At 38.6% G+C, this 25,484-nt stretch overlaps 1 protein-coding gene across 3 annotated transcripts in view; it reads left to right on the top strand.

Annotated features, from left to right (window-relative positions):
- The first annotated feature begins 13,289 nt into the window (after positions 1-13,289).
- ZNF800 (zinc finger protein 800) overlaps positions 13,290-25,484 on the top strand; it is a 50,189-nt gene continuing 37,994 nt past the window's right edge. For 2 of the 3 annotated variants that reach the window (XM_081244136.1, XM_081244138.1), the window contains exons 1-3: positions 13,290-13,960; positions 14,433-14,551; positions 19,652-19,747. In XM_081244136.1, coding sequence (XP_081100262.1) covers positions 14,491-14,551; positions 19,652-19,747 — 157 coding nt within the window. In that variant the 5' untranslated portion in view covers positions 13,290-13,960; positions 14,433-14,490. The remainder of the gene's footprint in view (positions 13,961-14,432; positions 14,552-19,651; positions 19,748-25,484) is intronic. The other variant, XM_081244137.1, reaches the window with a different exon arrangement.

Genomic DNA, 25,484 nt, shown 5'->3' with positions numbered 1-25,484 from the left:
AGAGTTTTCATATGTTATTATTGGTAATGTCAGTCAACTAAATCACATGACTTAATCTTGTAAAGATTTTTCTCAGCTCCTAACCTAAATCCTACTACCAAACTTCCAGCTCAACTGTAAATTTAATTTTGCAGCAAATCAAACTACTGGGATATGTAAGAAGCAGACTACTAACCACAAATGTTTCTAATGCTGATGTAGACCATAGTATCTATCTGAAAACTGCAAAACACCAGCTAATTAATGTTCATAAATAATTTTTGATTATTCAAGTAATTATATCTCTTAATGAGTTACATTTCATGCAAGTTAATTTGTCTATATAAATTAATCATAGCAAAGAACATTCTTACATATTATGTATATTTGTACTAACTCCATAAATATAAGCAGTAATGTATTTTGGTAGAATATGGTTTCTCAGATTATGTAAATTGAGTCCTTCTAAGCTGATAATCATGATATTTCTGCTGAATGTTTAATAGAAGGAAAATGTTTTTTCTGTTTTAATTATTTTGACATTTTTAATCAGAAAGTAAATTAATGAAGGCACATGCATGGAAACAGTAGACTTCATGTGATCTGTAGGGAGACAGCAACTGTACTAGACTGTAAACTCCTTGAGGGCAGAGGTTATTTTTTTTGTTCATGATTATATCTCCCATCCCAATTCCTAGCACTGTTATTGGCATGTAATAGGTGCTCAATAAATAGCTGTTACATGAATGAATCAAAATACTCTAATTCCATCCTTGATATTTATAGAGGATAAACCAATGATGCCTGATCCCAGTGTTGGCATTAACAGGTCAAGTTGTTGATTTGTGTCTCAATTTATGAAAAAAACAGTGAGTAAAATTGTATATTCTAACTTTGAATGAGGAAGGGTAGGAAAAGTCTGACTTCTTATTGTATGGTTCATGTGAGAAAAGTTTATTCCGATTTCTTGTATTTTGAACTATGAGTTCCGAGGCACGAAGGTTTGGTTCAATCACCAGTCGTTTGTGAACAATGTCTGGGTTGGAAATAACTTCAGAGTCATCGTTTTAAACCCAGTCTTCCATTTTAAGTTTGAATCTCCTTTACAATATTTCTGCCAAGGGCCCTGTCAAAGTTTGCACATTTCCAAGTGATAGAGAACTTATCACCTCCTGAGGCAATCCATTCCATTTAAGGATAGTTTGGTTAGAAAATTCTTTATTCTATCATATTGAGATTGGCCTTCCTGCACTTCTTGCACCCAGCAAGGATGGGCATATAGAACACATATTTTTCCTCTTCCATCTGACACCTCATATGTTTTTGAAGTCTTCAGTGGCTAGACAAAATTTCCCCATTTTGTAGGAACACTCCAGGTAGGACGTGATTTCCTATCTCTTCCCTTTTCTGGTCATTCTCCCAGTGAATGTGCCTCTGCTTGTTTGTATCTCTTTTAAAGTGTAGTGTCCAGACAGAGCCCAGTATTTTAAGTGTGGTTTATGCGCAGCAACTCTGCTCCTGCCAAATACTGGATTTGTAGATAGCCAGGAGTGTCCGCACATGTTTTCTCCTGGTAGCGTAGTGACAATTCCTATGAATCAGCAGCAACCTTTCTGTCTCCCTTGTGAAAGTATCAGAGCTAGAGCATTTTAGACTGGGCAAAGTGATTTTTTTCATAGGTCACATAAAAAAAAACAGGAGAGAATATCTCCATGCTCAGTGAACATATGAAGGCTAGTATAAAGCTACTTAATACTGCCTGTTAAGTGAGATAATGAATGTATGTAAAGTGCCTAGGCTGGTGTCTGGTCCAGAGTAGTGATTCAACTAATGTTGATTAACTTTTCCTTTCCCCTCACCATCTCTTTTTTTTTCTTCTTCTGCACTTTTTTTTTTTTAAGATGTTGGGGGTAGGAGTTTATTAATTAATTTATTTATTTTTGCTGTGTTAGGTCTTCATTTCTGTGCGAGGGCTTTCTCTAGTTGTGGCAAGCGGGGGCCACTCTTCATCGCGGTGCGCGGGCCTCTCACTATCGCGGCCTCTCTTGTTGGGGAGCACAGGCTCCAGATGTGCAGGCTCAGTATTTGTGGCTCACGGGCCTAGTTGCTCTGCGGCATGTGGGATCCTCCCAGACCAGGGCTCGAACCCGTGTCCCCTGCATTGGCAGGCAGATTCTCAACCACTGCGCCACCAGGGAAGCCCCCCTCACCATCTCTTTATATTTTTTCTCAGAATTTTTTCCCCTCTCTTTTAACACAAGGGTGATGTAGGGATGAACACATAGACTATAAAATATCTTCTGTAGACTCTTTTTGTAATTCTCAGAGGACATGAGTTCTCTATTTTCTTTAACTAAAATCCTAAGGGAGAGTTAGATGAGATACAAACGTCTCAGACGTTTTCCACATAAAATATAGCACTTAAGTTGAACAATCTTTAGGCATTCATTTTATTAATCTAGTTAACTTGTGCATTATTTTGCATCTTCATTCATCTGGCAGGGTTGTGTGTTTAAAATGAGCTTCCTAGCTATTTGTTTTCTTTAAGATTATGAATACAAAGTCAAATAAGATTAGTGTATTTGAACACCAAATAAAATAAAATAAAATAAAATAAAATAAAATGAGCTTCCTAAGACTAGAAAGACACGGATTAAAAAATGAGAAGTTTCAATTAGATCTTCTTTCACTTTATTGTATTACAGTTTCCAGTTTCACAAGAGATTAAGAAAAGAGAACTAACATGGATAGGGGAATTCTTGAATATCCTATAGCAATTGTTTCTTTAGAAATAAGGTTCTGAGGAATGTAAAGCAACTTTGTTCCCACAAATGAAACTGCCATTCCTAACAGTTGGCACACCATCTCTTTTAGCAATAAGAACTCACTTTTTTACAAAGACATTTATTTTAGAAAAGAGAGTGACACTACTTTAGGTACTCCCCCACAAAGTACTAAGAAGAAAGCATCATTCTATGGCATTGAAAACAGTGATATTAACTCCAGCATCTGGGTGTTACCGGATGACTTAGTACTGCCCAGCAACACAGGTCTTACCAAGGATCTCAACACTCTGGATCCTGAGGGGCTTTCTCCTAACTTGAAACGTCTCTTCTTGAGTGGAGAGAGTAATTCCTTGATGCTCTTTTTCAAAATTCTCACCAATCTAACTTTTTTCCTTACTCCACATATGATCATTACAACACTGAAATTGCTTTAACTGCTTGCTGACTGACAATAACTGATGACTTGAAGTAGAAGAAACACCCAAGCAGGCTTCCTGACTTTTTATAAGATACCTTCTACCTGCAGAGGCTCTAATTCTAGAGATTTCTCAGATGTAAAATATGCAACTTTCATTTGAGAAAATTAGACCGTTTGAATGGGAAAAAATAATGCCAATTTAAGATAAAAATGTGATCATATTGTAGAAATTATTTTAGAAATTACTTAAAGTCTCAGATCAATATAATAAGTGCAGACACCATTTATTTACTTAAAATGTTCCGTTAATACAGTATTTTGTTGTAGGTTATAGTCTGGTACATAGTAGTCTATGTATTCAACTGGAATTAAGACCTAAGGCACATGTGTTGACTCAGTTCTGATAAGTCAAAAATGTACATTTCTTCTGATACTTTGTTGTTAGAGATGAGGCATCCTCTCCCTTTTCCAGAGAAGATTTTGGATTTGGTATTTTAGATCAAGATACTAATGAAGTTAGAGTTACATAAAAGAGCTAACTTCATTCTGTTCTACAGTCCTGAACTGCAGCCTTATTTTCAGTCATTCAAATAAACCTTCTTGGCCATAAGGAGGAGCAGTTAGGAGAATGAATGAAAAGCTCAGACAGTGTGTTTTTGTTTTTTTGGGTTTTTTTTGCGGTAAGCAGGCCTCTCACTGTTGTGGCCTCTCCCGTTGGGGAGCACAGCCTCCGGACGCGCAGGCTCAGCGGCCATGGCTCACGGGCCCAGCTGCTCCGCAACATGTGGGATCTTCCCGAACCGAGGCACGAACCCGTGTCCTCTGCATCGGCAGGCGGACTCTCAACCACTGCGCCACCAGGGAAGCCCCCAGAGTGTCTTTTCGATGGTACAATATCAAATGCAAAGCCCTTCATGACTGTTGTTCAACCTGAATCACAAAGCATTTACAGCTTCTGATTTAGGATGAATGATTCTGTTAATATATAATAATGGGTAATCTATTAGTTAGCTGGCCTAAAGAAATAGGTCTTAGTAACATTTTAATAATATTTACTTGGAAAAAACCAACATATTATTATTCATCATCTATTATTATGGCTTTCTAACTCGAGTTGAAAACATGCTGCAAACACCCTCTCCCCCCTGCCCCCCGTGCTTCTGTTGTGAATAGACCTTGTAAGTCCATGGTTTCAGTCATCTCTCATGTGCCTGTCTTATGTGATTATCATGAAACAATACAGGTTTTTAGTGAGCCACCGTTACTAGATTGGGAGCTCTTCAATAATTAGACTATAAACTCCAAGTAGGTAAGAACTTCCCAAATTATTCATGGATGTATTCCTAGAACCCAGTGCATAGGCACTAAGGAAATTTTTGTTTACTAAAGGGAAGGGACCTGGTCTTACTCATCAATGTATTCTCAGCTTGACATGATGTTTGGAATATCATAGATACACAGCAAATGTTGGTTGAATGGATTTACTGATAATAAATTAACACCCAGGGTAATAACAAATATTTTTCTAACTTTTTAGCATATAAGAGTAAACCAAAAAACAGTTTCCAGTTACATAATTGACCATAGTTTCTAATTATATTACAGTCAATTCAACTAACTTTTACTCTCTTTAATTTTGCTTTGATAGTTTCTAAAACCTAAGTAAGATTACTGAGATCACTAATTGAAAGGAGTCTCTATAATAAAACCATTGTTATCTACACACAAATTACTTATTCATAACAACAGGAAAAACGGTACCTATACAGTGGAGAAGCTGAAATAACGTCTTAAACCCGTGATCAAGATTAATATCAAACATATATGCACCACCGTGTTCATTGTAGCGTTATTAACAATACCCAAGACATGCAAACAACCTAAGTCTCCATTGATGTGCATATATATACACACAGTGGAATATTATCCAGCCATGAAAAGAAAGAAATCTTGCTATTTGTGACAATATGATGGACCTAGAGGGCATTATGCTAAGTGAAATAAGTCAGACAAAGACAAATACCATATGGTCTAACTTATATATGGAATCTTAAAAAAAAACAAAAACAAAAAACTGAGCTCATAGATACAGAGAACAGATTGGTGGTTGCTGCAGGCGGGGGGGTTGTGGGGGTGAGAAGGAGTGAGTGAAATGTGTGAAGGGGGTCAAAAGTACAGAAGTACAAACTTCCAGTTATAAAATAATAAGTCCTGGGGTTGTAATGTATAGCATGGTGACTATAGTTAATAATACTGTATTGTATATTTGAAAGTTGATAAGGAGTAGATCTTAGAAGTTCTCATCATAAGAAAAAAAGTTTCATAATTCTGTGGTGATGGATATTAACTAGACTTATTGTGGGGATCATTTTACAATATATACGAATATATTTGAATCGTTGTGCTGTACACCTGAAACTAATATAGCGTTATATGTCAATTATATCTCAACTTAAGAAAAAGGATTACTGGGAGTTCTCTGGTGGCCTAATGGTTAGGGCAAGTCGAGTGGCTAGGTGCAAAAAAAAAAAAAAAAAAAAAAAGCCTATCAACCAGGCATTCCGTGCCTTGAGAAAGACACCACATCAAATATTACATACCATTCAAAAAATGTAAAACTTCAATCTAATCATGAAGAAACATCAGACAAGTCCAAATTGACTCATTCTATAAAATAACTGGCCCGTATTGAACAAAATGTCATTGTCATGAAAGATGAAGGAAGGCTGAGGAACTATTGCAGGTTAAAGGAAAGCAAAGAGACACGACAACTAAATGCAATATGTGATCCTGGATAGGGTCTTAGATTGGAGGAAAAAAAATCCATAAAAGGCATTATCAGGATAACTGACAAAATTATAACATAGACCGTAGTCTAAATAAAAGTATTGTATCAGTGTTAAACTTGCTGAATATGATAACTGTATTGTGCTTATGTAAGATAATAAAATCCTTGCTTTCAGAAAATACACACTGAGGTATTTAAGGATAAAGGGGCAGGATATACATTTGAATCTACTCTCAGATGGTTCAAAAAATCAGATATGTGTATGGATTGAGAGAGAGAGCAAGTGAGCAAATATGACGAAATGTTAAAAATTGGTGAATCTGGGTAGAGTATGGGAATTATTTGTGTTCTTTCAATTTGCTTTTAAGTTGGAAACTATTTCAAAATCAAAAGTTAAAAAAGTCAAAGATGTTATCTAAAAAAAGCAGAAATTGCTTAAAATAAAATCCCATTTATTTGCAAGTTAAAAAAAAAGTTAAAAAAACCAACCAAACCAAAATAACCGCCCCTCATAAAAACAAAAACACAATCCTGATGAATGGTTTTACATGATGAATGGTAGGTAGTTTCAAGTGTCCGGCTATGGCATATAGTCTACAGCATTACTAATTCTATACAATAGTGGTTCCTTTAATTGTCCTCGTATGGTTGTTTTCTACATTGAAAATGAGTGTCCTATTAGTCCAGGGGCCTAATTAAACTAAACCAGTAAAATTGATTTTCCCCACTAAACTTTTTCTTATGATGTTTATTGCAAAGAATGAGCGTTGTATTTCTTCTTTAGCCCAATTGAAATGAAAATTCGTTCACTCAAGCCCATCTAGTAACTTTTAATTGTTGCCTATCATGTGCCATGTGATGATGATGCTAGGTGATGGCAAAACAAGAGGAATAAGTTATGATGTGTTTCTTTTTTTTTTTTTTTTTTTTTTTTTTTTTTTTTTTTGTGGTACGCGGGCCTCTCACTGTTGTGGCCTCTCCCGTTGCAGAGCACAGGCTCTGGACGCGCAGGCTCAGCGGCCATGGCTCACGGGCCCAGCTGCTCTGCGGCATGTGGGATCTTCCCGGACCGGGGCACGAACCCGTGTCCCCTGCATCGGCAGGCGGACTCTCAACCACTGCGCCACCAGGGAAGCCCTATGATGTGTTTCTTGACGAGTTCAGAGTAATGGGAGAGTCAGCCATTTAATCAGAATGATTTATTACAGGAGCAGGAAAATGGAGCAGTTAGTTGTCTGTGGGAGCTAGTTTCTCAGAAGAAGTGACATCTGAAGGATGAATAGGAGCTTTCCAGGTGGAGGGGAAGGATATTTATTTCCAGGTGTAAGGAGTAGCATGTGCAAAGGCTCAAAGCCTTGAAAAGTTCAATACTCATTTCTAATTTATGCCAGATGTAGTTCAGAGGCATTAAAACCTACGTCAGCTGCTTTAAAAAATATTTTTATTGTGAACTATTATACACGTTCATAAAAGTGCATAAAACATAACTATCAGCTTGCCGAATTATTACAAGGCAAATATACATGTAACGATCATGAGGTCAAAATCTATAAAATGGCCAGTAGCCCCCAAATTGGCACCCCTCCCCTCCCAGTACACTTCCCAACCTTCTACCCAAACCACTGTTCTATTATTTAACAGTTGCTTTAGCTAATGGATACAGCCACATAACCTACAACTCTATCATCTCTCTCTAAAATTCCCTCGTGTCCCACACTCCCTCTCCACCCAGTTAAACTACTGTTTGCTTTGTTGATTTCTGAAAAGGGTGAGAAATCCAGCAAGTTTGTTTGGAGCATAAAGTTGTGAAGTTGTGGGAGGGACAAGTATAATAGTAAGTATTTATTATTGTTATACCTGAACTGTGTTCCAGGTCCTGCTGGGCACTTTATTCATTCACTGATTTCCCACAACACTGAAAGTAGCAGACAGCCGAGGAACTGAGGTTCAAGACAGGTTCTCATTTGTTTAGAGACACAAAACTCATGAATGGTGGAGATGGGACTAAGACCTAGATTTTTCTGACTCCAAAAGTGCTTTTCTTTTTTTTTTTTTTTCCAACGCAGCTTGTGGGATCTTAGTTCCCCAACCGGGGATCGAACCCCGGCCCCCTGCAGTGGAAGCGTAGAGCCCTAACCACTGGACCACCAGGGATTCCCCATGTGCTCTTTCTTTTTTTTTTTTTTTTTTTTTTTTTTTTTGTTTGTGCTCTTTCTACTAATGGTTTTTGTTGAGATTTGACTTCTTCATATGGAAACTGAGCAGTCAACAGAAAATTTAAATTGGGAAGTAATATTATTATATTTGTTTGGACTATAATTCTGTTGATAGTGTGGCATAATGGAGAGAGGGAGAGATGGTGGTAGGGAGACCATGGAGGTAGTTATTGAAATGGTTCAGAGATGAGGGTTTGGACTAGAAGATTGATGGTGCCCATGGAGAGAGGACACTATTTCCTAGACTTTTCTGAGGTATAACCAATGGTGCTAGGTTAGACGCTGGGTATAAGTGAGATGAGAAACCTTGTACACAGGTAACTTGCATTACTTTGCATCTCTGCATGTGCTCCTCTCTATGACTCCAAGGCCTCTACCTTGATAGCCTGAATAGATAGCAACACTGTTGATTAAAATTTGGAAGAGGAAGAACAGGTTTCGTGAGAAGGTAGGTTCAGTTTGGACCCTGCTAATTTTGAGATGCCTGGGGAAATTCAGATTATCTGCCTCCTGGGTAGTTAGAAATAGAGCTTAGAGGCTTCAGGGACAGGTCTGAGCTGAAGATAAAATTTTAGGAATAATCAGAATATATAATCCGACTGCATGTAACTTGAGGTACAGGACCTGGACTCAGACCTACATTTAAATCTTAGGTCAAACACAAATTATCTGTGTCCTAATTTGTAAAATGGGATAATATCTAACCCAGGAACTTAGTAAGGATTCAGTGAAAAACCAGAAAGCACTTAGCACCTTGTCTGAGTTCAATAAGTGACAAAATTATCTTTAGCTATTATTATTAGATTATAATACAGACTTACTTATGAACATACTCCCCTATAACAAAAAACATTTTTTAAAATGGAATTCACTTAAATGCTATCTGAAATGCATTTGAATGGAAGACCTGTAAGGCATGGTTTGGTGCCGTGTCACATGGCAGCATGGTGCATGCACTATGTCACCTGGCCAGGAAGACCTAAGTGTGCTTTTAGCACCAGGAATGGAAACTTTAAGTCCATGTTCGGGGAGTGGGGTGGGGGGGTGGTTCCTAGTAGGTGACTTACCTCCAGGGCAGCAGGTACAACCTACTCCCTACTGTCCTTAAAATAAACATCCTAGGGAAAGCATTATCACCTTTTTTCATATTATGTTGCTTGCTTAGATGTTAAGTTCTAGAATTGATAATAGATCAACAGTTTAATATTTGTCCTTCTAAATAAATTTTTCCATGACCCTTTCTAAACGTTCAGCCTCTATTTTGGTCCATAATTTGGTTTGTAAATAATTATGAATTTAATTATTTGTGTTGTAAAATGCCACATCATAATCAAAGCTGGAAAAATCTGGACCAGAATATGTATGTCCTATAGGAACTGTAACTGCTTCTACTTGTTGTTAGGTTTTTATACTGTGTTTTAGAGAGATTTGTTTAGAACAGATGGGAAAATCTTAAAGAAAGCAACAAAATGATGAGAAAAGTGAAGGAATCGCTGAAGTTTATTTATACAAGGCCAGCAAATTGACCCACTTAGTCAGTTTAAAGAATTGGTCTGACTAGTGTTTCCTTGTTATGCTCTTCTTAAAGGCATCATCAAGCATTAAGAAAAAAAAAGAAAAAAGAAAAGCAATCCAGCAGCTTTAATTTATTAGTATCATTCTTGAAATATTATATATTGTGATAGACTACATGCAAATATCATCACAATAATTGCTTCCATTCCTATATGCATATCCCTTTGAAATGTGACTTGGCTACTCCTCCCATCAAGAAGGGAAATTTAAAATATGGCACAAATGAACCTATCTACAAAACAGAGACTCACAGACATAGAGATCAGACTTGTAGTTGCCAAGGGGGAGGGAGGGAGGGAGAGGGGTGGACTGGGAATTTGGGGTTGGTAGATGCAAACTATTACATTTAGAATGCATAAACAACAAGGTCCTACTGTATAGCACAGGGAACTATATCCAGTCTCCTGGAATAAACCATAATGGAAAAGAATATTAAAAAATAATGTATATATGTATAAAACGGAGTCACTGCTATACAGCAGAGATTGGCACAATATTGTAAATCAACTATACTTCAATAAAAAAAATTTAAAAAGAAGTGAAATTTATCTCCCCAGTTTCTGAATATGTGCTGGCCTTTTGACTTTCTTTGACCAATAGAATGTGGTGGAAGTGATGTCAAGTTTCTGCTTCAAGAGGTCTTGCAGTGCCCACTCTGTATTTGCTTGGCATGCTGCCACAATATAAAGATGCCCAGGATAATATTGAGGATGAAAGGCTACAAGGGGAGAGAAAGGTCCAGCCAATAGTCAGCACTAACTGCCAGCCATGAGTGCACCCAGTCAAGCTGCCAGATGACTGTAGCAGCTACATGCATGATCCCAGACAAGGCCAGAGAGCACATAAAATGGCTTTAAGGCACTGATTCTAGGGTGGTTTGCTACGCAGTAATAATATATATGTGTGTATATGTATGTGTGTGTATGTGTATATGTAATATATACACATACACACACTCACATATATATTCTCTAGCCTTGAAGATGAGAGAATATTTTTAAACTGTAAGAGGGTGTTAGGTTAATCATTAGGATGCACTTGCAGACTTTAAGGATCAAAAATTTCCTTAAAGCTGTAATGTGTCACCTAGGTTGCTGCAGTGAACAACGAAAGGGAAGACAAATAATTTTTCTGTGATGGTTTGTGCATAGTGTTTTTAGAGGTAGGGTGAAAATTCTAGACGATGTTCAAAGTCTCTTTAAACTCTAGGGCCCTGTGAAATTCAGTTGTGATTTCAGCAACTCCATTCCCGCTTCGTGAACTTGTACGTGGCATTTTAATACCTTTCACAAATGACAGGATCTACTGGCTCATCTTTCACATACAATGTGATCCAAAACAGCTGTGGTACAGTGTAGGCAACACAGTATAGCCAGCATAACATAGTGACTAAGGTCATGAGTTCCAGAGCCATACCGTTTGGGTTCAAATGCTGGTTCAGTTGCCTATCAGCTGTAACCTTGATGAGTTATTTAACCATTCTTTGCCTCAGTTTCTCCCCCTGAAGAATGGAATGATAACAAAATCTCATTGGATTGTTGTTAGGATTACATGAGTTAATGCTTGAGCTTAAAACATATTACTCAAAACATGTCAGATACTAGCATTGTTATTTTATAAAGGGAATGATCTAGGTCCTAGACTCAGTTCTGTTAACTGTGTGACCTTCAGCAAATCAGTTAACCTATCTGGGTTTCAGTTTTCTGCCTATAAAGTAAGGTTTACTATGTAACTTCCATGGTTTCTTTTCCTCTTTAAAATTCTACGATTCAGGGTTCAATATTTGTTCTACCCACATGCTCATTACAATCTTGTCTATAATTCTAATTTTTCAAAGATTGTTTAAAACTTATTCTATTAGCAAGCAATTTTGAGGACCCTCTAGTAATGACCACTTTGAAGTACAATATAAATAATACTGCATTTACTCAGGAAACTAAACACTTTTTATTCACATCTGGTCAGCAAACATTTACAACTCTTACATATCCGAAGCGATGCCTTTTCAGGTTTATGAAAACTTAAAATTGTATATTCATTTTTTAAACCCATGATAAATTTGCTTATTAAAGTAGGAAAAGATCTTCCAAAAGTGAAGACAATATTTCACCTCAAATTTTACCAAAGATTCCAGTGTTAAATAAAATCCACTTGTTAAGGGTCACGTTTAAAATTTTTTTCTATTTTTTTGCTTAAGCATATTGCACACAATATTATAAAAATGTGATTTTTTATTGGCTTCATAACACCATCATGTGGACATAGTTTATTTTACACTGGTTTATAAATTGTGGCATTTCATTTTAGTTTGACGTTTTGTGTTGCTTCTTGACAATGGGATAGAGAGATAAAAAGATCAAACATACTAAGGTGACCAGTTAGTATGGAGAATGTACAGTACGTGGAATTCCTTTTAAAAAGTTTTTCATTTTCCTATCCTTTTCCTGTCACCCCTATAATCAAGCTGCTACAATCCCTCAGGACCTATGCAAATGTTCCATTCAATATTTTTACAGTAACAAATTTATCAATTACTGGATCTACTACAAAATTAACTTTGAATTCTGAAAATAGATTCCAGTCACTCATTTGTTCTTCCAAAAGCCTATCTACGAAACTTTCTTTTTCAGGGATCCGAAAACTGGCAAGCTAACTACGAAGTGGATCTTGGGGGTCGGGGAGGGGAGAAATGGAGATAAAGCAAAGGGGCTTTTTCTGTCTTAAAATTTTCATATTTGCTTCTGGAGCAAGAATTCTATCCTAGGAGTCGGGGTGAAGGCGGGGGAGGTGTCTCTCCTGCCCCCGAGCAGCGGCACACAGGTTTGCTAAATTTGACAGACCACTGCGATCTTGGGGGATTTTCCAAGCTGGAAGAGAGCGCCGATGAGAAAAAGTGCGTACAGCCCACGTGACCCAACTTCACTTTCAGGTGCCAGAAGCGGAGCGCAGCTGCAATCAATACCGATCTTCCACGAACCAGGTTGTGTTCTTCCCAAGGACCTGATAAAACCCCCGAAGTTCTGAGAGACACACTTCGGAAATTGTTGGGTTTAAAAAAAAAAGTTCCACTTGTACCATTTATAAATGCGCTGACAACTTTTTCGGAATCACCACGATTTACGGCTTACGCATTTGCCAAGCCTTTTCCTACAGTTCCCTCCCTTGCTTTTCCAAGCCTCCCGTTTCGGTTCCACCGAAAGAAGAAAAGCGATAGCAACAGTTTGGTTGCCCAGCAGCCCGTCTCCCGGGCGCAATCACCGCACAAGGGGCCTCACACCTCTCGGCCCGCGAAGCCCAGGACTTCGGCTCGCCTTCCGCCGGGGACGTGCGGGAGTACGGCCGCTTCGAGACCCGGGCCGCGGTCCCGCGCCACCCGCCCCGGCTCCCTCCCCGCGCCCGGCCGCAGAGCTTCGCCTCCCCACCGTCGGGGGCGCCGGGCTGGGCGCATGCGCGCGGCGCTCCCGGGCGTGCCGGCCACACTCCCCCCACCCACTCCGAGAGCTTGTCACTTCCTGCCCTCGCCCCATCTCCGTCCGGGGTCAGTCAGTCGCTCCCTGTCGCAGCCGGCGAGTCTCTGCTTCCCCCTTCCTACCCGCTCCGCGGCGGCAGCTCAGGCTCTTCGTGGAGGGGGAGACAGAGAAAGAGAGAGACTGGCTTAATAAAGTTTCCTGAAACAACAACTATTACCAAAAAGAGGCCAAGGCGGGGGAAACCCCCATCCTTCCCCGCCCCTCTCCAAAAGCCTGAGGGACCGTCGCAGGTGGAGCGGTGCTGGGGGGAGCCGGGCTCCGGCGGCAGCCGTTGCCCTGGCAAGGGGCGCCTCGGGTCCTGCCCGCTCCGGTTCCGGCTCCTTCGGTGGCGGCGGCACCGGCTGCGGGGCGGTTCCTCCTGTCAACTGCCTGCGCCCGCGCGCCGTCCGCCCGCCCGCCCAGCTCCACAGCGCGGAGGGACGCCGTGAGCCGCCGCCGCAGCCGTCGCCTCGGGCCGCGGAGGGACGTGGTGAGCTGCGGCGCTTCCGCGTCAGCGCCGGCGGGGAATCTTTGGGAGCGCGTCGGGCCCGAATCCCGGTCCCTTTGCGCGGTCCGCCGAGGCTGCGCCAGGTGGGGCCCGAAGCCGCCTCTCACGCCAGGCTGTCCCCGCGGCCGTCCGGCCTGCCTTCCTTCCTTCCGCCCGCCCGTCGGCCCGCCCTAGGAGTTCAGTAAGTTGGGCGCACTTGGTTGGGGGCACGGGGGCTCAGCCGGGGAGACCCTGGCGCACGTGCGTCGCGGGAGGGCGCGACGTGGGCCGGTCGCCGGCGGGAGCTACACCTCGGCCGCCCGGCCGCCGCGCCCCCCGCCCCGCGGGCCCGGGCGCCGGCTGTGCCCGCTGCGCTCCGCGCCTCCGTCTCCGCGCGCGCCCGCCCGGGAAGGCGAGGCCGCCGCCGCCGCCCGCGCAGCCGGCCAGGCCCTCGCCCTGCGCGCCCGGGGCTGCGTTTCCGGGTAGGGCGATGAACCTGTGAGGGAGTTCGGGCTGAAGAAGCCTTCGTGCGTTTTTCTTTCTCAGTTCGAGAGGAAGGTGCAGGGCTGTGGAGGGAAAGCGGAGGGCGGGTGAGGGGAACGTTTCTGGAAAATGCAGCCAGAACCCCCCCAGGAAGTTCAGGCTGAGTGACGGGTTTGTGCTTCTTTCAACAGCCAAGCCGCAATGAAGAGCTTCTTACAGTGAAAGGAAAGTAGGTCGCGCCCACTGAAAATGCCTTTAAGGGACAAATACTGTCAGACTGACCACCATCATCACGGATGCTGTGAACCAGGTATACGCCTTTCTTCAGTTACTTTGCCCTCCACCAGAGCCACTCTGCTTTCTGTTTTCTTTTAGTTCTCCTTACCTCCTGCCCAAGAAGACATTCCTAACTAAGCAGGCTATAATTTCCCCAGCATAAAACCAGTTATGAAGCTAAAAGCTTGTACAAACAAGAGATCTCCCCTGCTTGATCCCTTTAAAAAAGTACTGCAAGTGTCACCTTAAATCTTTTCCACAAGATCAATTACTCAATCCCCTTTCCTTCTCTTTCAAGGCAGCCTGCAGTTAGTAGTATACCCTCATGCTCTGTGAATGTTTAAAACTGAAGAGAAAGGAAAAAATGGGTACTAGAATACTGGCATTTATCTTCGAGGAAGCTGTTTCATGTAAATTTTTAAAAACTAAAGTTTCATGCTTTGATAGTGCTTAAAGACAGAATAATGCTTAAACGTAAAAATGAGTAGTTTGGGCTAAGAAAAGTTTGCTGAAGTCAACTTGTTGGAAGAATCAGGTTTTGTTAAGTGGAACCTTTTAAAGAAATTTCTTGGACAGAACACATTGTTGCAAAATCTGAATATTTAGGTAGAATACGTAAATATTTTCAGGATAGTTTGTTCAGTGGAACTCTTTTGAGTTGAATTTATGAAATGAAGAAGTTGCTTTTTGAAGTTTCATGAAGAGTATTACAACACTTCAATAAATGTGATATATAAACTCTTAATAGTTTCTCTGCTTATTAGAATTATGATGTGCTTTGTCACAGACATTTAGAGGTACAGCTTAAAAAGGGAATCCTTGAATACACACTGTCACTAAAACAACTAAGGGCTCTTCTGTTACAGTTCAAAGGCAGTTGTTTATCATTATTTTTGACCTCAAAGTTATTAGGACTTTTTAACACTTTTGCTTGTTTTTTTGTTGGAGTATTTTAACTGCACTAATGTACTTGGTTTTGTCACAGTAGAGTTCATGTAAAGTAGAGTACTTTTTTTGTATAATGGGAAAAAAAGGCAATGGTAAAAGGGGAAGAACTATTTTCGGAACACTTTGGTACACATGAGAATAAAATTTGTACTATGACCCTATCCCCACTGATTTGCTGAAAATAATACCTCTGCTAGTAAAACAGGCAATCCCAGGGTGGAATCCAGTGTTTCTTAAACTTTTCCCTGATCTGCCTGCCTTTCACCATCCTTTCTGCTGCATATTTTGTATATTTGAAGGGATGATATATCACTTACATTTTGCCAAATGTTGAATGGATTTTGCTAGTTTTGAAGTAGAAAGCTGTGAATGACTTCTTATACTTGTGTTCCACTGTCTTTTTATTCCTTTTTTTTTTTCTGAGAAGTCATTTGAGTTGCATTAGTTAATTAAATCATCATATTAAAACTTCTTATTTAGGAAGAAATTTATTTGGTCACTCGTTTCTTTATTTCTTTGACAAATCTTTATTGAGCACCAGTTAGGTGCTAGGCTCTATTCAAGGCAATGGGGATATAAGTGGTGAACAAAACAGATAAGCTCACTCCTTCATGGAACGTTTGAGTGGGAAGAGATAGACGTAAGTAAACAAGTAAGATAATTTGTGACCATACCTTATTTATAAAGTGTATTCTGGTAATTAAAGTTTTCTAGATACTTTAATGTCTTTTTACAGAGTTTTTCCAGAGTTGAACTTTTAAATATGTGCTGGAACTTTTCTGCTGCTTTTTCTCCCTCATTAACACAAATTCAGATAAGTTGCACTAATTGAAAAATTTCAACTTTATTTTGCCAGGAACTTTTCCTATGCAACTTATTTTTCAGACTGTCAGGTCAAAAGTGGTTGGTATTTCTTCGCTTTCTTAGATAGGAGTAAACACTTTCTGAGGATTTAGTTCAGTGGAAAGCCGAAAGTTTAACTTACGGGGTAGTTAATTGTCATTATTTCAGAGGAAGGTATGGGCCAAAGTGGGAGGATGTTTCCATTATGGAGAGGAATATGTTATGGTAGGTTTAAAAAGAGGATGCCCTCAGATGGAGGAAAGACGGTGACATGATGTTTGAGAAGTTCTTTTAATGAGCTGTCCCAAGAGGTCTGACCTCCTTTGGATTATGAACGATAGGTGAGTTCTGAATGAGAGCAGTGTGTTCCTGAGCAGGTCTTGATAGGATGGATCAATTTGTATTGAGGGGTGGTGTTATAAGTCTATCAGTGTATGTAAAATATATTCTTAGTCATGTTTTAAGAAAGTTTTTTGTTAGAGAAATTTTCAAATGTTCGGAAGTAGGGAGAATGGTATAAGGAACCTGATGTAGCCATTACACAGCTCCATCAGTTATCAATATGTGGACAAGCTCTTTTGATCTGTATTCTACCCTCCCCACAATTCCCTTCTCCATCCTCCAACTGCTCCCCTACTCTCTACTGTTTGAAAGCAAATCTCAGACATCATAGGTAGAAGGATATTTTAAGGGGCTTATTTTAAGGTAGGAGAGACTCTTAAAAAAGTAGGTGTTTTATTCTGGGAAGTGTGTTCTTGGAAGGATGTAAAGAAAGGTGTTGACTTCTGAGCGTTTGTGTTTTTTGGCTGGAGAGAGATGCTCTTTTTTTCCTGAACGGTCATGTAACCTGATCTTGGGAGGGATGTTAGGATATGTAAGAGGAAATTTTATAAAATACTAACATATAAAGTTTTTTTAGGATTGAGAGTATGTTTTCATGAAGAAAGAAAAGTTCTTTACAAGGGGACCTACACAGATGTGTATACCAAATGAATGTGTCCACTCATAACTGAACTAACCCTGGGGTTATTTTGAATGGTGTCTCAGGATGTGTATGTATTCTGGTGGTACCAGTGATGGTTATGGGTAACAAAATTTTGCTCTAGCTTTAAAATCAGGTGTTGTTATGTGGAAATGGAAGTTAGTGTATTACAGGAAGTTTTCTGGAGCATGTACCTAAATGAGGAAAGCGGGCTCTAAGGAGAAGTTTCCATTTTTTCCCCCCATATTTCTCCCTTATTCGTTACTCTTTTTTCATTCTTCCTTTCTAGAATTCTTGTCACTTACGAGAGCCAGGCCTTCGAGCTTTTTAGTTCTTTAAAATTGTATAACTTCTGCCCTATCTTCTGTAGTTGTTTTTTGTAATCAGTTATTGGTTGTTACAGTGTACAAATACTGGAAAGAACATCTAACCTAAATAAATGATATCATCAATCTATTTACAAACTTCTACTGTTGTTTCTCTAAGGGGTTGCATTCTACTTCTCTTAGATTTTGGAAAAGATTTTTCAGTTTTTGGTGTCAGGAAAGCAGTTGATTTGTAGATGATGATAATGATGGTGCTAGAACATTTATTGAGCCTTTACTATATTCCAGGCTCTGATTTAACCAGGTACCTGCATTAGCTAATTAATCCTCACACAACCCTATGATTTGGGTACTTTTATTATTTGCAGTTCAGAGATGAGAACAGAGAAATCAGAGAGTGTAATTTGCTCTAGGGGTATCTAGTTATTGGTAGAAAAAGAATTTCAGTGCAGTCAGTCCAGGTCTGAAGTCTTCTGTTCTTAACCACTGCAGTTAGTGCCAATGTCAGATATTCCCAAAATGAGTTGTATTTCTGTGTATGTTCTTAAAAATATCTGAAAGTTTCTCTTAAAATTGGGAAAATTTTGCTTAATGGAATGATTTGGTCCTGAGACATAGTTCCTCCCATTTGTGTACACTGAACTTAAGAGTTGAAGCCAAAATAAGAATCTAAGGCTGTGTCTCTACACATAGCCTAGCAGGCTTTATCAGACAGCTAAATGCTGTCCAAGCCTGGGCCCTGAAGCAGTAGCAGCACACATTACTGAAGTAACCCTCCTTATCTTCTCACACTGAGCGGATGATGGTAAAATATCATCTGGGTTAAGACGGTAAAACATTATAACATATTGGAAAAAAAGAGGTAATTAAAATGGCCGGTTTTTCTCCACCACAACTATCTCTTTATTTGATATCTGATGGGAAACTTCAGTTTTCCTTTTCAGTTACCTTGTTTCTTATTACCATAATCTTATTTATATTATATATTTATACGGCTACTCTGAGAATTTTGGAAAGCAGGGATGATATTGACCTCTGTATATGAAAATTTTTAGTTTTACAATGGGAATATTATTTTTACTTATTATAAAAATGCTTACTTTCTAAAGTGCACACTTCCAGAAGCCCAGGCTAGTGAAGTGTGAGGCAGAAAGTGAAAATCACCCCTATAAGCCCACCCTGACAGAAAGAACCATTGTTAAATTTCGTTGGTATCCCATCAGACTTTCTGTGTTTATATTAACATTTATACATAGACACACATATATGTTAAATTTATTTCTGTAGCTACTGAAATATATATTAATTATATAATTACTATAATTGAGGTCATATTCTATAACCTGTTTTTGTTGCTTAACAATGTAGTATTGACATCCTTTGTTGTCAGTACATGCAGACCTAGCTCATGCTGTGTAAGAGCCGTGAGAGATTCTGTTGTATGGATATTTCATAGTTTATTTAGTCTGGTTCCTTTTGAGAGACTTCTAAGTTGTTTGAAATTTTTCTCAATTATTTACAGTACTGCAGAGCGCTGCAGTGAACTTTCTTGTACGTCTGTTGTTGTGCACTTGACCAGGTCTTTCCTTAGGCAGTGGTTTCTGAGTTTTGCTGTCTTAATTGCCCAGAGAGCTGTACTAGATTGTCCGGAGAGTTTTGGAATGGTTTATGAGGCGTGGCTAGGTTATCATTGCCCTAGAATTTTGGTTAAATGTAGTGGTTCCTCTTCAAGGGGAATAAAAAGGCAAACATGACTAATATGTACTAACTAACACCAAAATAGTAAGATCTTTGCATTTGACCTTAATGCATAGTCTCAGTAGCCTTAATTTCGCCTTGAATTGAGAAAAATTTTAGTTACATTTTTCCCATTATTTCATTTTGCCTTACAAAGATAATGGTGGAATATATACAAAAAAGTGTGATTGTCATTAACATGATTATAGCAAACCATTGTTTTACTTCAATAGTAAATGATTTAAATAAATAACCCTTTTTTTGTGGGGATTGGGTTGGGTGTTTGTCTTCCATGTAGTTTATATCCTGGAACCTGGAGATGCTCCTTTGTTACAGCAACCACTACAGACATCCAAATCTGGTATTCAGCAAATAATTGAGTGCTTTCGATCAGGTATGAATGTTTTAGGATGTATTTTCAATCTTCACATAGTAGCTAAAAACTACCTAGAAATCCTTAGAAATAATTTTTAAAAAATAAAATGTATACATTGGTTTTCTTTACAGAATACTTTTGTCATTTTTAAAAAGTGGATGAGTAAATATTGACTTGATAGAGATTCCTTTTCAGTACTATATATTATATACTAATTTAAAAAGTATTTAGTATGGTTTAAAGAAATATGTGGTATATTTGCTGGCAAAGATTCATTGTTATTTTTTGGCATGTTCTTTATAAACTCTCAGAGGACGGTAGTAGATTATACAGGGTCTTTATGAACTTTGACAGTGTAGATTATTTACTCAGAATGTCTGAGATGTCCCTTGTTCTAGATTAATTACTTTATCATCTCTGTTTATGTGACTCACCATCTCCCACCTAACCCTGGAGTTTCAATATCTTTAGTAGAGCACAGATAGAAAAAAGATTATTCCAGCCCTGATATTTAGATATATTTGTTTAGCTTTTCTTTCCATTAGATTACTGTAATAATGGATATATAATAAGTGTATTTGTGCAGTTACAATCCAGTGCTCTAAAGTAGGTGTTGCTCACTAAGTATAAATGGTTGAGAACTGTTAGAACTCCAGTGTTTTGTAAAGTCTTAGGTTACTGTGATTCTTATGATACACTTGTCCACCTCTTGTGGATTTGGCTTCTCTGACATTGCAGGCTATTAAATCAAATATGAACAAGCAAATATACATGACTGATGGACACCTAAGTGGTGGGCAATTAAAGGGTTAGAATAGCTTTTGTTAGTATTTTAAAGCTTATTATATCGTAATGAAAAATTTCTGAGATGCAAAGAAAAAGATAATTTATATGAAACCATTTGTTTTCTATTGAGAAATTTTTTGAGGTGCTTGTTTTTAAATCATTTTAAAGGGAAGTAGTATCTATTTGATTTACTTTAGGATTCTAAGAAATAGATTGTTCTTTAATCTAAAATAAAGTTAATTTCTGAGTCTAAGATTCATTTCTTACACTTTTCATCTGTAGTCCTTATGGCATTGCTTTCATGTATATTAAATCAGTAAGTATTTTGTGTATACCATATGCCTATGCTTAATGTTGGATGGTGGTGTAACATATTTTACTGCATTTTTTGTTGTTGTTTTTTACTTTTGATAATTGCCCTTGGTTAACAGAAATAAATAATACATCAAATTCTTCTGTGGTAAATACAATTAAAATTTTTCTAATTAGAGGCAGTATTTAAATACGTTTCTGGCATAACAGAAGAATGGTTAGTTTTTATTTGTAGTTAGAGTTTCTATTAGCTACTTTTAGTATAGAGATAAAAATTCTTTTTGTTCTTTCTCATATCATGGAAATGAAGGTAATAGCTTCACACTTAGTCATATTCCTTGCTATAGGTTTCTTTTTTAAAAATTCATAATTTGGGATTAACAAAGTTATTTTATACTGCTTCAGTTTATTATAGTGTTATTTGATTAAGAAGTTAGAGTTGTTTCATTTATTTTGTGCTTTGTCTTGTAAAAAATACCTTTTCAACAAGCTCCTGTACCCAAAATCTATATATTTTTTTAACTTTGGAAGGTGAATATTTAAAAAGGAAATTATGTGTTTTTTCATTGCACTGTGGTTGTATCTGTTTTCTGTGTTTACTGTTTCTTTACAAAGCTGAAGGAAAGGGACTGTGAAATGGGTAATATGTTCTTTCTTTAAATGTCCCTGGTAAATTTGCCTTCTGAGTTTTTTTTTCCCCAAGCAAATTTTGAAAATACTATAATTTAAATTCTCTAAGTACCCTATCATTTAAATTAGAGATGATTTAGAAATATGCTGAATGATACAAAGAAACTAATTTTGGATTAAAAAAGGAATTCTTTTACTTCATTAGTGTATCTCATAGCTAAGTAATTCTAATTTCCTCAAGATAGTAATTTCTTACGTATCTGGATAATCTCAAGTCTCCTAAGGTAGCTCTTCTTTAGCACTGAGGTATTTAAGCCTTGGCTGACTGAAACCTTGAGAGGATGAGCTGGAAGTTTGGGCCTCATGACTTAGGGTCTAAGATCCCTTCTCATCCTGAGACTCGTGTAAGTTTCTCCCGGTCTCACTCTACTCCCAAGCAGCCCCTCAATGACTCATCTCTTTCTAGGCTCTTTCCATCACAGCTGGGTCACACACATTGCATTTAAAGAGCTATCTTGGTGGTGTTTTGTATCTGACAGGTATTTGAAGATGGAACTTTGAAGTCTATGCTTTTACTCTTGTTAACCTTCAGAGGCTAAACCAGGTTGGGCAGTAGTAATGTGTTAGGATATCTGCCTTTGTCTTCAAGCTCAAGATAGTTGTCTTCAGCTCCGGTATCAGCTTTGCTTAAGGGATTCATGGTCTCCTGCCTAAACTGGGCTCTCTTTGGCCTGGTATTAATTCCTACCCAAGCTGGAAGTTTGTAAAAGGCTGAGGAAGGAAGTTGACTCATTTTTTAGGTCTACCAACCCCATGTGTGCTGTACTGACTGCTTGACCAGTTTTGACTCAGTTTCTTTGCTTCACACTTCAGCTTTTGCTTTGGACTGTTTTCCTGGCTTTAAATTACAAATACTTTTTAACCTCTAATCTCTCTTTATTTCTATCTGCTTAATTTATAATCTGAATAGACTTTTCTTTTTGGAATAAGTGGTTTAAAAAAATAATAAAGAGGTATAAAAGCGTATACAGAAATAAAAAAGTAAGTGTCTTTGTTCAGACAGCACAGCTACATGGTTTGTGTCTTCTTCTAGAGACCTTCTACACACATATGAGCATATTATCCCTCACTTTCTTCCTAATACAAGGAGTAGCTGACTCTGCGTAGTTAGGTATCTTTGGTTTTTTAACAGTACTTTCCACTGTTGTTTGACATCTGTCTATAGATAGATACCTCATTTTTTTTAGAAGGCTGCCTGTTTTGCCCCACCTGCAGATTTTCTACTCTGAAATCCCTGATGGTTGGGTGACTTGAGACATGCTGTTTGCTTTGAATCCTGGCTTCAGGTACTACTTTGACTGTGCCCTGCCCTTTGCTCGAGCCTTTCCTTAGTTGTGTCAGTCCTTCCAGGATCATGTCTGTGACTTTTTGTCTTCAAATTTCCCTCGTATCTATTAACTTTTTTAAAGAAATAGTTGATTTACAATGTTGTGTTAGTTTCTGGTGTACAGCAAAGTGATTCAGTTATATATATATATATGTATATATTAATTCTTTTCCATATTCTTTTCCATTTTAGTTTATTACCAGATACTGAATATAGTTCCCTGTGCTATACAATAGGATCTTGTTGTTTATCTGTTCTCTATATATTCGTTTGTATCTGCTAGTCCCAAACACTCAATCCAACCCTCCCTCTATTAACTTTTATCTTAGCTTCCTTCTTTTCCCAACCTCTCTCCCCAAACGGAAACAAAATTTTAAATAACAAAAAAGGTGTACTTCCATGAGGTATTTATAAATAATTGATTAATTGAGCTTAATATTCTTTCTTAGTCGCTTAGTCTTCTGGTAGAGGCAAAGGAGCTGTGGAATGCCCTAGGTTTAGAAGCAGACAAATGGGAAATTGTCCAGTATTCATAACTGGTCTTTAATATGAAGTTGACATCTTTTTTTGAATTCTTAAAATATATATTATCTCTTTTTACAATATTATACTGTCGATTCTTGAACATTCACCTTGGGTGTGAACTGCGCAGGTCTATTTTTTGTGGAGTTTTTCAGTAGTAAATATTACAGTATCAGACGATCCTTGGTTGATTGAATCCAAAGATGCAGAAGTGAGGATATGGAGGAAGGGAGTATAAGGAGGACTGTAGGTTATATGCAGATTTTTTTTTTTTTTTTTTTTGCGGTAGGCGGGCCTCTCACTGTTGTGGCCTCTCCCCTTGCAGAGCACAGGCTCCGGATGCGCAGGCTCAGCAGCCATGGCTCACGGGCCTAGCCGCTCTGCGGCATGTGGGATCTTCCCAGACCGGGGCACGAACCCGTGTCCCCTGCATCGGCAGGCGGACTCTCAACCACTGCGCCACCAGGGAAGCCCTATATGCAGATTTTTGACTGTGCAGAGTGTTGGCATCCCTAACCCCTGTGATTGTTCAAGGGTCAACTGTATTGTAGAAAAAAGATTCTACCTATAGAATACACGACTACTATTTGCAAGTAGCAGCATCTTTTTTGAATCTTAGGGAGGAATAAGTTGCAGTGAAAAATGAGAATTGGCTTTGTGTGATGTTTGCTATTGTAATTAACTAAATTTAAGTTTGGTCATTTACTTTCTTAGAAGAGTTTTTGTTTATTTTTTATTGCTTAAAGCAACATTTCTTGGAGTTAGTGTAAGCTATGACTGGATGGTGATGCCTCTGTCCTGGAAGTGTGATTTATCAGAGATACATAAGATAGTGCCATATTATATGATGGATGTTTTTGGGGTTTTTTTTGGTTGATACATAGCAACTGTGGGAAGTTTTAAATCGGGCTGCATATTTTGGGGATGAATAAGAAAAATGTAGATTTGTTTTATTTGTTGTTCTTACATTCATCTTCAAAGCATCTCATCTGGGGCTGTGTTCCTAGGAGAGCAGCCATTTATATTAGGGAATTTCTCAAGGGCGCAGATCATATTCTTCACTTTTCGTGTCTTCAGTGAATAACATTGTACCTGGTATTTAATAGGTGTTCAATAAATGTGTGTAAGACTAAACGAAAGATTCACCAAGTAGGCACTAAAATAATTTTATTCTACTTATAAATTTATTGTAGTATGTGGCAGTGTTCCATAATTAATCTAGTAATTTTTTTTTAACCAACCTTTGTAGGTGGTGGTTTTAAGATAACAATTTCAATTTTCCTAAGTTTTCTTACGTTAAGGATGATCAGTACGAAATTCCCTTCATACTGGTCTTGGAACTCAGGAGGTATGACACGAGTTACAGATTTGCTTGCAGTGTTGGGATGATATTGTGGTTAAACAGTCATCCTAAAGAAACTGAGCTCATGTCTGAGTCAACAATAAAGCATGCAGTATGCTATTTAAAAATCATTATTGCCGCAACTTAAAAGGGTCGTTGATCAACATATCAGTATATTAAGGGAGAAAAGAAAAGTTTATCTTTGTCTAGCACTGAAGAGTTAGAATTAATGTCAACTGACTGCCACCCAGCCTAATGTAAAATTGAATATTGATTCCTTTTGAAAATAATTTTTTAAACATTTTTATCAGTATATACAATGTGTTTGGCATTAATTGATAGCATAGGAGAAACCCTTGATGAGGTTTTAACTAAATTTTATTGAGCATCCATTATGCGTGATAATCTGAAATATTCATTAATTAGTTAATTTCTAGGCATCAAAAGCTTTCCCTTTGGGGGGCTGTTTTTTTTTTTTGTTTTTTTTTGTTTTTTTTTGCGGTACGCGGGCCTCTCACTGCTGTGGCCTCTCCTGTTGCGGAGCACAGGCTCCGGACGCGCAGGCTCAGCGGCCATGGCTCACGGGCCCAGCCACTCCGCGGCATGTGGGATCTTCCCGGACCAGGGCATGAACCCGTGTCCCCTGCATCAGCAGGCGGACTCTCAACCACTGCGCTACCAGGGAAGCCCGGAGGGCTGGTTTTTTGAAAGATACTGATTGATGATCTATGTAAGCAGTATATAAGCAGTACATAGTGACTTCTAAGATAACTTAA

The sequence above is a fragment of the Mesoplodon bidens genome, assembly GCF_964165515.1.
Source record: "Mesoplodon bidens genome assembly, chromosome: 9".
Classification (NCBI taxonomy): Eukaryota; Metazoa; Chordata; class Mammalia; order Artiodactyla; family Ziphiidae; genus Mesoplodon; species Mesoplodon bidens.
The sequence above is the reverse complement of the archived record's forward strand: the minus strand, read 5'-3'. Positions and strand labels throughout refer to the sequence as shown.